Genomic DNA, 14,698 nt, shown 5'->3' on the forward strand with positions numbered 1-14,698 from the left:
AACGGATCAACTCTACAGTGTACACACACGACGGGACTGGATTTGCACTGCCATATAGTCCAGATTATCTGCTTTGAAATGGATTATATGAAGCTTCTTCTACACTGCCATATAATCTATATTATTTACTTTGAACTGGATTATATGAGAGCCCTTCTACGCTGCCATATAATCCGGATTATCTGCTTTGACCTGGATTATATTAAGTTTCTTTTACACTACAATATAATCCAGATTATCTGCCTTAAATTGGGTTATATGATGTCCCTTCTACACAGTCATATAATCCAGATTATCTGCTTTGATCCGTATTATATGAGGCCCCTTCTACACTGCCATATAATCCAGATTATCTGATTTGAACTGGATTGTATGAGAGCCATTCTACGCTGCCATATAATCCAGATTATCTGCTTTGAACCGGATTATATGAGGCCCTTTCTACACTGCCATATAATCCAGATTAACTGCTTTGAACTGGATTATATTACGACCCTTCTACACTGCCATATAATCCAGATTATCTGATTTGAACTGGATTGTATGAGAGCCCTTCTACACTGCCACATAATCCAGATTAACCGGATTATATGAAACCCCTTCTACACTACTATATAATCCAGATTATCTGCTTTGAACCGGATTATATGAGGCCCCTTCTACACTGCCATATAATCCAGATTAACTGCTTTGAAATGGATTATATTACGACCGTTCTACACTGCCATATAATCCTGATTATCTACCTTAAACCAGATTATATGAGAGCCCTTTTACACTGCCCTATAATCCGGATTAACTGGATGATATGAACCCTCTAGTATACTGCCATATAATGCAGATGATCTGCTTTGAACTGGATTATATGGCAGCGTAGATGGGGCCCCAGAGGACAATAATATTGGAAAAATTACAATATAATATTGTATTGCGATTCAGTTACTTGACTTGTCGCTGGTGTCCTCAAACTCGACCAGGAAGGAGTATCCATTGTTCCAGATGTGGAGGCACGTGGCCGGGTCGTAGCGGACCTCCAGGGGCTCCAGTCGGGGGTCAAAGAGGCTGTCTCTCCACTGGATGTTGATGGGTGATTGGCGGCTGCCACCCGGGATGGTGATGGGGCTCTGCCACAAGGGATGCACTGGGAAAGAGGAGAAGATAAGGAAGGCCAGGTGCGCAAGGCACGATCTCATGGCCTCTTGGTCGGGCTTCAGTCGGGATATTCTATGCGTACTTCGGACACATACATGTATGTACATGAGTGGATACTCCATATATATATATATGTGTGTGTGTGTGTGTGTGTGTGTGTATTAGTATATATATATACACACATATGCAAACATCTATGTTTACATCAGATTAGGACCATTTTAAGGTACATTCACAATGTAAAATTAATGTGGTTTGACACATTTGTAGTTTGGTGACACACCACACTTTTTAGCAGAAAAAAACTAAAGACCTTGTGAAGCTACAACTCCCAGGATTGCATAGCGCTGAGCCCTGGCAGTTAAAGTGGCATCAAATGGTTTTAAATGGTGGGTTCTGTGTTTTTATTTTATTATCTGTCTATATGCACATCTGTTTATGTCTAATGTTTTAATTGCTGTATTTTTTAACTGACTGTATGTTTTCTGATATGTTGGAAACTGCTCTGAGTCCCTTGAGGACATAGGGCGGTAAACAAATAAATTATTATTATTATTATTATTATTATTATTATTATTATTATGTTTACATACAGTGATTTATACATGTTATGTTCATAACTATACAAACATGCATACCCATGTACATACATATCATTGTATATGCACACACATGTATACCTAGTGATGTAAAATGTACAGGTATGTACTTGCACATACATACATATGCATACCATATGTATACACACACTATGTACGCATGCACATGTATGTATTCATACAGCTGCAATATACATGTATGTGTACGCATGGATACCCCACATATATACATACATATATTTGTACATATACACACATACAGCTATGTGGCATATACACGTATGTACATGAGTTGATACTCTACATATACACATGTATATACTTGTGTATATATGCACACACATGTATACATACATCTATGTAATCTATACATGTATGTACATAAACATACATACATATGGATGCCCCATGTATATACACACATCATTTACACATGCATGTATTCATACAGCTATATATGACACATACATGTATGGATACTTGATGTATACACATACATATATTTGCACACACATATGTATATATTCATACCTACAGGTATGTACATAAATATGTATATACACATACATACAAACATACATGTATTGTGTGGATAATATACCTATGTTTGTGTGTGTATAAACACATACACAGATATATATATATATATATATATATATATATATATATATATATATATACACACACACACACACACACATCTATTTATTTCCTTTCCTTTCTGGCACTCACCCCCATCCCGGAGGCGGTAAGAGGCGCAGCAGCCCAGGCTGCACCAGCGCCGCTTCCCGGGTCCCCGAAGGGCTCTGAGCGGGGCGTCGCGGCCGAGGAGGCGCCCCAGGAGCCCGGGAAGGAGCCCCGCCATGGCCGAAGCGAGCGCCGCCAAGCAGGACCGGACCAGGCGGAGCCAGGACGTAGCCCCTTCCGCCCCGAAAAGCAGGAGGAGGAACAGCCAGAAGCATTTTAGTGTTCCTCTGGTTAAGAGTCATGGGCGGAGACTCCCATTTCCCAACGCCTCCGGTGCCAAAAAACTCCAACCCAAAACTGAATTGGGAAAGTTTCCCAACTCAAGAGGTTTAGGTTGGGGATAAATAGATATTATTATTATTATTATTATTATTATTATTATTATTATTATTATTATTATTATTATTAACATTATCATTATCACTATTAGTATTAGTATTAGCATTCAGGGGAAAACAGGTTTTATTATTGTTGTTGTTGTCGTTGTTATTATTGGGTTGGGAGAGAAACAAGTATTATTATTATTATTAACATTATCATTTTTAGTACAGTAGAGTCTCACTTATCCAACATAAACGGGCCGGCAGAATGTTGGATAAGCGAATATGTTGGATAATAAGGAGGCATTAAGGAAAACCCTATTAAACATCAAATTAGGTTATGATTTTACAAATGAAGCACCAAAACATCATGTTAGACAACAAATATGGCAGAAAAAGTAGTTCAATACATAGTAATGCTATGTAGTAATTACTGTATTTATCAATTTAGCACCAAAATATCACGATATATTGAAAACATTGACTCCAAAAATGCGTTGGATAATCCAGAATGTTGGATAAGCGAGTGTTGGATAAGTGAGACTCTACTGTATTAGCATTCAGGGGAAAACAGGTATTGTTGTTGTTATTATTAGTATTATTGGGTTGGGAGAGAAACAAGTATTATTATTATTATTATTAACATTATCATTTTTAGTATTAGCATTCAGGGGAAAACAGGTATTGTTGTTGTTATTATTAGTATTATTGGGTTGGGAGAGAAACAAGTATTATTATTATTATTATTATTAACATTATCATTTTTAGTATTAGCATTCAGGGGAAAACAGGTATTGTTGTTGTTATTATTATTAGTATTATTGGGTTGGGAGAGAAACAAGTATTATTATTATTATTAACATTATCATTTTTAGTATTAGCATTCAAGGGAAAACAGGTATTGTTGTTATTATTAGTATTATTGGGTTGGGAGAGAAAGAAGTATTATTATTATTAACATTATCATTATTAGTATTAGCATTCAGGGGAAAACAGGTATTGTTGTTGTTATTAATTTTTGGATTGGGAGAGAAACAAGTATTATTATTATTAACATCATCATTTTAAGTACAGTAGAGTCTCGCTTAACCAACATTCTGGATTATCCAACGCATTTCTGGAGTCAACGTTTTCAATATATCGTGATATTTTGGTGCTAAATTCATAAATACAGTAATTACTACATAGCATTACTGCGTATTGAACTACTTTTTCTGCCAAATTTGTTGTCTAACATATTGTTTTGGTGCTTCATTTGTAAAATCATAACCTAATTTGATGTTTAATAGGCTTTTCCTTAATGCCTCCTTATCAAACATATTCGCTTATCCAACATTCTGCCGGCCCGTTTATGTTGGATAAGTGAGACTCTACTGTATTAGCATTCAAGGGAAAACAGGTGTTGTTGTTATTATTGGGTTGGGAGAGAAACAAGTATTATTATTATTATTATTATTAACATTATCACTTTTAGTATTAGCATTCAGGGGAAAACAGGTATGATTGTCCAACGCATTTTTGTAGTCAATGTTTTCAATATATCGTGATATTTTGGTTCTAAATTCGTAAATACAGTAATGACAACATAACATTACTGCGTATTGAACTACTTTTTCTGTCAAATTTGTTGTATAACATGATGTTTTGGTGCTTAATTTGTAAAATCATAACCTATTTTAATGTTTAATAGGCTTTTCCTTAATCCCTCCTTATTATCCAAGATATTCGCTTATCCGAGCTTCTGCCGGCTCGTTTAGCTTGGATAAGTGAGACTCTACTGTATTACTACATCACATCAAAAGGCTACTTGAAGACATAGACAAACCCTCCAGCAATGTAGCTGGGGATAACTAGTTGTCAACTTAACCATTTGGATAAAATTAAAGTGTCCTTTAAATGCAACAATTACTTTGTGTGTTTGATAAACAGGCCGGTTTTTGTTATGTAAATAGCAGCCTATTGGTAGTCTGCTAAATTATAAACAAAATCGGTGCCTTGAGTCTACTACAGTACTACAGTACATTGAGTTTGTAAAAGATTCCTACGTATTACTTTGCACTATAACTCCCAGAGTCAGCATTGGATGGCCATTATTTGCGGGATTCTGGGAACTGCAATCCTTCTAAGTTGCCATAGGACTTTTTGCAAAGCGGCGGGGGGAAATCATATGATGTTTTGAGAAAAAGAACAGACCTGTTTGTCCGTCCTGTTTGCCTTAAATAATGTAGGGAAAAGGGCAAGATGAGCTGATAGGAAGGATTGCAATCTTCTCTGTCTGTGCAAACAGCCACGGACATCGCATCACGGCTCACCTTTGCCATTTCAAACTGCATTCTATGGATTTACGTGGGCCATGCAATGCCGTTTCAAACTGCCTTGTATGGGCTTACGTTAGCCATATAATGCCATTTCAAACTGTTATCATACATTAGTGTAGACCAGGGGTCCTCAAACTTTTGAAGCAGAGGGCCGGTCCACAATCCTTCAGACTGTTGATGGGCCGAATTATCATTTGAAAAAAAAATACAAATTCCTATGCATACTGCACATGTCTTATTTGTAGTGCAACAACAACGAAAGAACAATACAATATTTAAAAATGAAAACAATGTTAACCAACATAAACCTATCAGGATTTCAATGGAAAGTGTGGGCCTGCTACCGGCCAATGAGATAGTCAAGTTAATTAGGATTGTTGTTGTTGTGTGCCTTCAAGTCATTTCAGACTTTGGCCAAGCCTAAGTCTAAAATTAATTATTTATTTACTGCATTTATTTACTACATTTATATCCCACCCTTCTCACCCAGAAGGGGACTCAAAGCAGCTGTATGTACATACAATATATTATATTATTAGCATAGCACAATATTAGCATTATATATTTCTATATTGAACTATATCACTATACTATTATATAATATGTAATATATAACATATAATTAATATTATTATATGGTATTATTATTAGTATTATATTGTATAACATAATATTATTATCAATATTATATGTATATACAATATATTATATTATTAAAACTGATATAAAAATATCTATATATATAAAAGAGTGATGGCATCAGGGCAGCGGACAAAACAACAAAACTACAGGCCCCCCAACCTCGAAATTTGACAACACAACCCATCATTCACGGCTCTAGGTTGATACAGCAAAAAGGAAAAGAAAAATAAAGTCCTAATTACAGGGAGAGGAATAATAGTTTTTATCCAATTGCTGCCAGTTTGAAGGCTATGCTCTGCCCACTTGGTCTCCTAGCAACCTACTCAGCCCAGGGGACAGGCACAGTTAGGCCTCACTTAGGCCTCTTCTACAGATGATCAGATTTTAACTGGATTATATGGCAATGTAGACTCAACGCCCTTCCACACAGCTATATAACCTATTTAGAATCTTATATTATCTGCTTTGAACTGGATTATCTTGACTCCACACTGCCATATAATCCACTTCAGTGTGCATACGAAACATAAAGACAACCGTACAACAGACATTCAATACCACCACTACCTCAACAATTTCTCAGCAATACTACCAGACAACGGCACAGCAACGCGTGGCCGGGCACAGCTATTATATTATAAAACTGAGGGCAGGGGCCAGGTAAATGACCCCTGGTATAGACCTTAGATCAGAGTTTCCAAACTGTGTGTTGGGATGTACTAGCGTGTCACCTGTAGTGCCCAGGTGTGTCATGTGTCATGTGAAAAATGCCCACCACAAATAAAAGTTATTTGGCCAGAACAACTGAGTATCCTTCTTGAAATAAGCAGCCACCCAGCCTGAGTTCAAAAAGCTCCAGAGAAGGAGACTCCACTGGAAGGGACCCCTCAAGGGCATCTAGTCCATCCTTCTGCCAGGCAGGAAAGATACAGTCAAAGTCTTCATTTAAAAGCCTTCTGAGAGGATTTATCCTGGCAGAAATGGAGCACAGGTGCTGTTCAAGTGTTGGTACTTTGGATCTGTTATAATTTGCACCATTTGTGGATTGAGTTGGAATCATTATCACTAAAATGTATATGTTCCTAATTCAGAATATGCGTTGACAATGGCCATACAGCCCGGAAAACTCACAGTCCACCCAGCCTCTATCAAAGAGATTTCCAAGTCAAAGTATTATTTCCAATGTTTAGCTGGAATTGGGTTTTTGTTTTTGTAATTTTAATCCATTGGTCCCTGCATCTCTTTCAGCATCATCCGTCGCTTTCAAAAGAAACTTCTTACTCTCTATTTTTGCTTATGGGTCTTTGGAAGGAGATATGACAATAATGGTGTTATCTACTTCCAAAGATATGCCCTTGTTGTCATTTCTCCTTCCAAAGATCTGTAAGCAACATATATGAAGTGTGCAATTCTTGGTCTTTTCATCTCTTTACTTGGCAAAAATTTTTCGGAGAGGATGGCATGCTTTTGAACCAGGAAATGGTCCGCTTTCGGTGAGCCCAAGCTTAATCCCTTAAGAATATATAAATAGGGTTGGCATTTTGTGTTATTTTTCTGCACCAACTCCCGTTCCCACCCTTGCAAAGAATGCAATGTGAATGGAGCATGTAAGACTTCCTAATGCTGGATGAGCAACAAAGAGGGTTGCTGAGTGACCTTTCATTCCCTGAAATAGAGCCATTTAATTTATATATTGAGACTAAACATGAACATGAGTGTCTAAGGCAGAACTTTCCAAACAATGCATGTTGGTGACATATTTTTTAGACTTGCATCCTTTCGCGACTCTGTCATTCAGTTTTACTAACAAGGGAAAAGTTAAACCACATCTTTATAAGAGTTTTAAATGTGTATATATATATATATACTGTATATACTCGAGTATAAGCCTAGTTTTTCAGCCCTTTTTTAAGACTGAAAAAAACCTCCTCGGCTTATACTCGGGTGAGGGTCCTGGTGGGCTTATATTCAGGTCGGCTTATACTCAAGTATATATGGTATATTTATTATTTTTATCTATTATTATTGGTATTGTTACATTTATTATTTTACTCTATTAATTATTATTATTACATTTATTATTTTACTCTTATTATTGTTGTTACTTTTACCTTTATTTTACTCTATTTTTGTTATTATTATTAATACATTTATTATTTTACTCCATTATTACATTTATTATTTTACTGCATTTATTATTATTATTATTACATTTATTATTTCACTCTATTATCAGTAAAAGGATACATAAGCACATTTACATTGAAGAAGATGAAAACAATGATTTAATCAGAGTTGGACAGTCATATCTTAAATTACAGTTTGATGTAAAGATTCAAAAAACATTTAAACTACTGAGGCCTCAATTAATGTAATTTTATTGATATCTCGGCTTATACTGGAGTCAATTTTTCCCCAGTTTTTTGTGGTAAAATTAGGTGCCTCGGCTTATATTCGGGTCAGCTTATACTCGAGTATATATGGTAATTTATCCCACCCAATTTACCTATTTTACCCAATTATTCTACCTATTTTACACCATTACCCCAATCCTACCTATTTAACCCTGTTACCCTAATTTTCTACCTATTTTACACTATTACTTCTCCTTGTGTGCAGATGTTGAACACTCCTTGCAACTGGTGAAATAGGTTGCAATGAACAGGAGCTGCTGCCAATTAAAACCTATAATCCTTTAAATACCTTAAGAGTCCTATTATAATTACACACACACAATATATATATATATATATATATATATATACACACACACACACACACACACACGTACACACACACACACATACATACAGTAGAGTCTCACTTATTCAACATTCGCTTATCCAACATTCTGGATTATCCAATGCATTTTTGTAGTCGGAGAGTCTTATCTTAAATTTGAGTTTTATGTAAATATTCAAAAACATTTAACCTACTGATGCCTCAATTAATGTAATTTTATTGGTATCTGTTTTTATTTCTGAAATCTACCACCCTCGGCTTATACTGGAGATTGTTTTCCCAGTTTTTTTGTGGTAAAATTAGGTGCCTTGGCTTATATTCGGGTCGGCTTATACTCGAGTATATACGGTAATTTTATTGGTATCTCGGCTTATACTGGAGTCAATGTACTGTATATATATATACACACACACACACACACGTGTGTGTGTGTGTGTATATATATATATATATATATATACGCGCATATATACATACAGTAGAGTCTCACTTATCCAACATAAATGGGCTGGCAGAACATTGGATAAGTGAATATGTTAGATAATAAGGAGAGATTAAGGAGAAGGCTATTAGACATCAAATTAGGTTATGATTTTACAAATTAAGCACCAAAACATCATGTTATACAACAAATCTGGCAGAAAAAGTAGTTCAGTACGCAGTAATGCTACGTGGTAATTACTGTATTTACAAATTTAGCACCAAAATATCACAATGTATTGAAAACATTGACTACAAAAATGCGTTGGATAATCCAGAATGTTGGATAAGCGGATGTTGGATAAGTGAGACTCTACTGTATATATATACACACATACATATACATAAACATATATACACACAAACACACATATATATACATACTCTTGATACAGTAGAGTCTCACTTATCCAAGCTAAACGGGCTAGCAGAAGCTTGGATAAGCGAATATCTTGGATAATAAGGAAGGATTAAGGAAAAGCCTATTAAACATCAAATTAGTTTATGATTTTACAAATTAAGCACCAGAACATCATTTTATACAACAAATTTGACAGAAAAAGTAGTTCAATATGCAGTAGGATTATGTTGTAATTACTGTATTTACGAATTTAGCACCAAAATATCATGATATATTGAAAACATTGACTACAAAAATGGCTTGGATAATCCAGAGGCTTGGATAAGTGAGACTCTACTGTACTACCATTCATGCTCTCTTATATGGATTCCTCCCATTCAAATATGAGATGTGGATGCTACTTACGTGATGCGTATCTGTTTTTATGGCCAGCGCTGACCAAGCCGCATAGCCTTGCTGACATCGGCCGCCATAAACTTTTCACTTGTTGGATCCACTGCATTGGTTTTGTTTTCCTGGCGTGGACCAGAAGCAGCATTTCGGATCGGAACCAGGGCTTCTAGTTGAATCTCTACCAGCAAATGTTCCAATGACATGCTGCATAAAGTCCAGACTTTTAAGAGCATTGGTCCCATTTCTGAACACTTGTGATCACACCCATTCAGGGAAGAAAAAAAAGATAAGCCAAACAAATAGTTAAAATTCAACTTTTCCCTCTGAAGAGTTTTTGATTGGTTCTGGGTTTTTGGCGGAGGGGCCGGAGAAACCGGCTGAGCCCCATAGCCAGTCTTTCTCTCTTTTTCTTCTTTTTTTTCAGCTGCACTCTTTGCCTTGAGAAATGGTTAGGGAATGTTTTTCCGGTAAGTGGACCTGTTGCAATATTGGAAGTGGAGGCAAAGGTTATTTGCACATTGCATGCTCTTCCAATGGTCCCAATTTGATAGACAGCCCTCATTCATCCTCTGTTGTCACGCTTTTGCAGCAGCTTTTTAATTATCCCAGGCTGGATCTACACTGTCATACGATACAGTATGAAACGGAATTATATGGTCAATGTAAACCCAAACAATACAGTTTGAAATGGCATTATATGGTCAACGTAGACCCATATTATGCAGTTTGAATTGCATTATATGGTCAACGTAAATCCATATAGTAATCTAGTATGGACTGCATCAAATGGTCAATGTAAACCCATACAATGCAGTTTGAAATGGCATTATATGGTCATTATATGCAAACCCATATTATGCAGTTTGAATTGCATTATATGGTCAATGTAAATCTATACGATGCATTATATGATCAACCTAGACCCATACAATGCAGTGAAATGGAATTATTTAGTCAACGTAAGTCTATACAATGTGTTATATTATCAATGTAGACCCATACAATGCAGTGAAATGGAATTATTTAGTCAACATAAATCTATACAATGCATTATATGATCAACATAGACCCATACAATGCAGTGAAATGGAATTATTTAGTCAACGTAAGTCTATACAATGCGTTATATTATCAATATAGATCCATACAATGCAGTGAAATGGAATTGTATGGTCAATGTAAACCTATACAATGCATTATATGATCAACATAGACCCATACAATGCAGTGAAATGGAATTATTTAGTCAACGTAAGTCTATACAATGCGTTATATTATCAATGCAGTGAAATGGTATTATATGGTCAATGTAAACCCATACGATGCAGTTTGAAATAGCATGATATGGTCAACGTAAACTCATCATGTAGTTTGAAATTTATCATATGATCAATCTAGACCCATACAGTGCAGTTAGAAATAGTATTATATAGTCAATATGGACCTATATAATACAGTTGGAAATGGTATTATACTGTCAACGTAGACCCATATAATACAGCTTGAAATTGGATTATATGGTCAATTTATACCCATATAATACAGTCTGAAATTACATTATACAGTCAACGTAGACCTATATAATACAGTTTGTAATAGTATTATATGGGCAACGTAAACCCATACAATGCATAACATGACCAGCATAAGCCCATACTATGCAGTTTAAACTGCATTATATAATCAACATCAACCCATACAATAGTTAGAATATACATATATTATAATAATATACATACTATAAATAAAAAATATATTATAAAATACATCTATATATAATATATATTTTAATATTATTTTTGAATTTTATTTGAATATTATTTTAAAACAAAAATAATATTTTAATATTATTTTTGAATTTTATTTGAATATTATTTTAAAACAAAAATAATATTTTAATATTATTTTTGAATTTTATTTGAATATTATTTTTGAATTTTATTTGAATATTATTTTTAAAGTAAAATAATAATATAATATTATTTTACTTTTAAAATAATATATAGAATATATATAAATATTGTATTGTATTTGCTGCATCTGGGGTAACACTTGCAGTTGCAATGTCCAGGTGCAAGCCTGAACTACGCTTTGAGTCTAAGGACTCCAATTCCCAGCGCGCATTGCGGCCCTCCCTGTTCCCCTACAACCCCCAGAAGGCGCGAAGGAGTTAAGACTTCTTTAGCTGCCCTTCGCGCAAGGCACTCTGGGAGTCGTAGTCCGGCGGCAGGCATACCATTGGGACTGAGTGGTGGGGACTTCCACTGCGCCTGCGCGAGGGAAGGAGGGAGAGCGAGCGCGCGCGCGCCCTTCGCCTGTGCGCCTGCGCAGTCGCCTTCTCCTTGGAGGATCTCTCGCGAGGAAGGACGCCATTATCGCCCAGAGCCGCCCGATTTCCCAAACACCACGAGAATTCGTCCAGGCAAACGGTAACCTCGTTTCTCCCTGCGGCGGGCGGCTGAGGATGGAGCTGCCGGGTCGGGGCCTCCTCCTCTGGCGGGGTTTCTCCTCACGGCGCCGGAACCGCCACAAAGGCCCGGTTTTCTCCCCCAAAAAGACTAGGCCTCTAGAGGGGGCGGGGCTTCGAAGGGGGCGGGGAGTAGGCATCCTGGCCCCGCCCCTTAGGGCTAGAGTGGGAATTGTGTGCTTCTGCAAAGTTGAATGAAAGCCTTTACCATTCCAGTTGTAGTTCAAACTGCGTTAAGTTTTCAGTGTAGATGCATTGTACACAAATGACATTACTCAAAGCATTGCATAAAATTGCCTTCTGTCTATAATAGTAACAATAACATATTATATAGTGTTTTCTATATCTTCTAAAACAATTCCTATGTTACATAGTGTTTTATATTATATATGTTTATATATATATATATATATATATATATATATATATATATAGGAGCCCTCAGTTGCGCAGTGGGTTAAACCGCTGAGCTGCTGTACTTGCTGCCTTTTTTTTCGTGTCAGGAGCAACCGGAGTTGCTTCTGGAGTGAGAGAATTGGCCGTCTGCAAGGACGTTGCCCAGGGGATGCCCGGATGTTTTTTGATGTTTTACCATCCTTGTGGGAGGCTTCTCTCAGGTCCCTGCATGGAGCTGGAGCTGATAGAGGGAGCTCATCCGCGCTCTCCCCGGGTGGGATTCGAAACTGGCAGCCTTCAGGTCAGCAACCCAACCTTCAAGTCACAAGGCTTTTATCCCCTAGGCCACCGGAGGCTCCTACTTGCTGACTGAAAGGTTGGCAGTTCGAATCTGGTGAGCAGGGTGAGCTCCCACTGTTAGCCCCAGCTTCTGCCACCCTAGCAGTTCGAAAACATGCAAATGTGAGTAGATCAATAGGTATCGCTCTGGTGGGAAGGTAACGGTGGTCCATGCAGTCATGCCCATGGCCACATGACCTTGGAGGTGTCTACGGACAATGCTGGCTCTTCGGCTTAGAAATGGAAATGACCACCAACCCCCAGAGTAGGGCACAAATAGATGTAATGTCGAGGGAAAGCTTTTATATAGATAGATATTTATATATATAATATGTTATAAAACAATTCCTATGTTGCACAGTGGGTATCCGGCAGTGCCTGGTTTATTTGAAAGGGCACTGTTTTTGGATGTTAGGTAATATCAGTTTGATCATATGTTACGCTGTCTTTGAAAAAAACTCAGTCTTTGTTGTTCATTATGAATGCTACCATTAAAATGCATAAGGATGCAGGTGAACTACAACTCCTGTACATACTTGGGTCTGTGTACCAAGTTGGGTCTGTGTACCATATTGGGTCTGTGTACTAAGTATAGTCCAGATCCGTCCTTTTCTGGGATCAGTGTTTTCTGAATTCGTGTGAACTGTAACTCCCGGATGCCAAGTTCAATTATCCCCAAACCCCGCCAGTATACAAAGTTGGCCACGTTGGTCAGTATGCCAAGTTTGGTCCAGATCTGTCACTTGTTGGGTTCAGTGTTCTCTGAATACAAATGAACTAAAAGACTTTGATGGCATGTTACGCTTCGATTTGTGTGTAAGAGACTAGAGTGCTTCCAAAATAAGTCTTAATGGAATGAGTAATGCGCCGGTTGTTTTAGAAAAAAAAGATGCATTTTATTTGTGACTATACACAAATACCACAAATAAATCAATGGACAAGATTTCTTCTGCTGCATGGTGGCTCTCAATTTAAAAAACATCCTTTTCCACTGAAATAGGTAACAGTTGTGACATGATGTAAGGCAATGTTTGAAAACAAAATGAACTTAAGTAGCAACAAAGCAAATACCACAAAACAGCTTGATGTTTTGAAAAACAGTTAGTGTATCGGCTTTATGGGTCACAGATGTAACAGAATGTTGCGACCATGTCCAAAGTATTTACTGTAAATAGCATTTGTATAGTATCTATTCTTAGCAAATTGTTTACTTCCAAGTTTCCCTTGAAAAAAGAAGAATGCCCATCCTTTGATCCGACAAGAGTCAAACATTTCTATAAAGGAGATCAAAAGACTGTTTCATCAATTTAGAAATTGAGCATTGCATACATGTTGGAACCTCCCATTCTCAAACCTGGATGCCTTTTCTTTGTTTTGCGTGTAATGCAAGGAAACATCATGTACGAAATATATAAAGTACATTTAATACCCTTCAGCTGCATTCATTTGTGGCTAAACCAGAGCTGTTTATATAAATGTACGCATTTGTTTTCATGTTAGGTTTGGCCTTCTGAAGAAAAGGCAGAACACCCAGACAGCATATTTTTAGGACAGAAGCAGTACTTGTTCTAACCATTCCTTATTGTTGGTGTAAGTTAAATTAATAATAACATAATAATATTTTTTATTTATTACCTGCTTCTCCTGATGGCTCAAGGCAGGGTACAACAAAGTCAAAAACATATGTACATAAGATATATACAGTAAATTACATGGATAGAAATACAAAAATATAAAAAACT

At 36.7% G+C, this 14,698-nt stretch overlaps 2 protein-coding genes across 6 annotated transcripts in view; one reads left to right on the top strand and one right to left on the bottom strand.

The window, feature by feature from the left end:
- Nucleotides 1-10,213, bottom strand: part of ca5a (carbonic anhydrase 5A) — a 29,431-nt gene extending 19,218 nt beyond the window's left edge. The window contains exons 1-2 of one of the 3 annotated variants that reach the window (XM_062961983.1): nucleotides 9,767-10,213; nucleotides 944-1,141 (exon numbers count right to left, since the gene is read on the bottom strand). In XM_062961983.1, the coding sequence (XP_062818053.1) occupies nucleotides 944-1,141; nucleotides 9,767-9,899 (331 nt within the window). In that variant the 5' untranslated portion in view covers nucleotides 9,900-10,213. Of the gene's footprint in view, nucleotides 1-943; nucleotides 1,142-2,483; nucleotides 2,658-9,766 lie in introns of those variants that run through there. The other 2 variants (XM_062961985.1, XM_062961986.1) reach the window with 2 other exon arrangements.
- A 1,838-nt stretch (nucleotides 10,214-12,051) lies between these two features.
- banp (BTG3 associated nuclear protein) overlaps nucleotides 12,052-14,698 on the top strand; it is a 179,460-nt gene continuing 176,813 nt past the window's right edge. Inside the window, exons 1-2 of one of the 3 annotated variants that reach the window (XM_062961638.1) lie at nucleotides 12,087-12,183; nucleotides 14,457-14,546. The gene's annotated coding sequence lies outside the window, so the exon portion shown is untranslated. The other 2 variants (XM_062961636.1, XM_062961637.1) reach the window with 2 other exon arrangements.

Source organism: Anolis carolinensis, unplaced genomic scaffold (genome assembly GCF_035594765.1).
Source record: "Anolis carolinensis isolate JA03-04 unplaced genomic scaffold, rAnoCar3.1.pri scaffold_9, whole genome shotgun sequence".
Classification (NCBI taxonomy): Eukaryota; Metazoa; Chordata; class Lepidosauria; order Squamata; family Dactyloidae; genus Anolis; species Anolis carolinensis.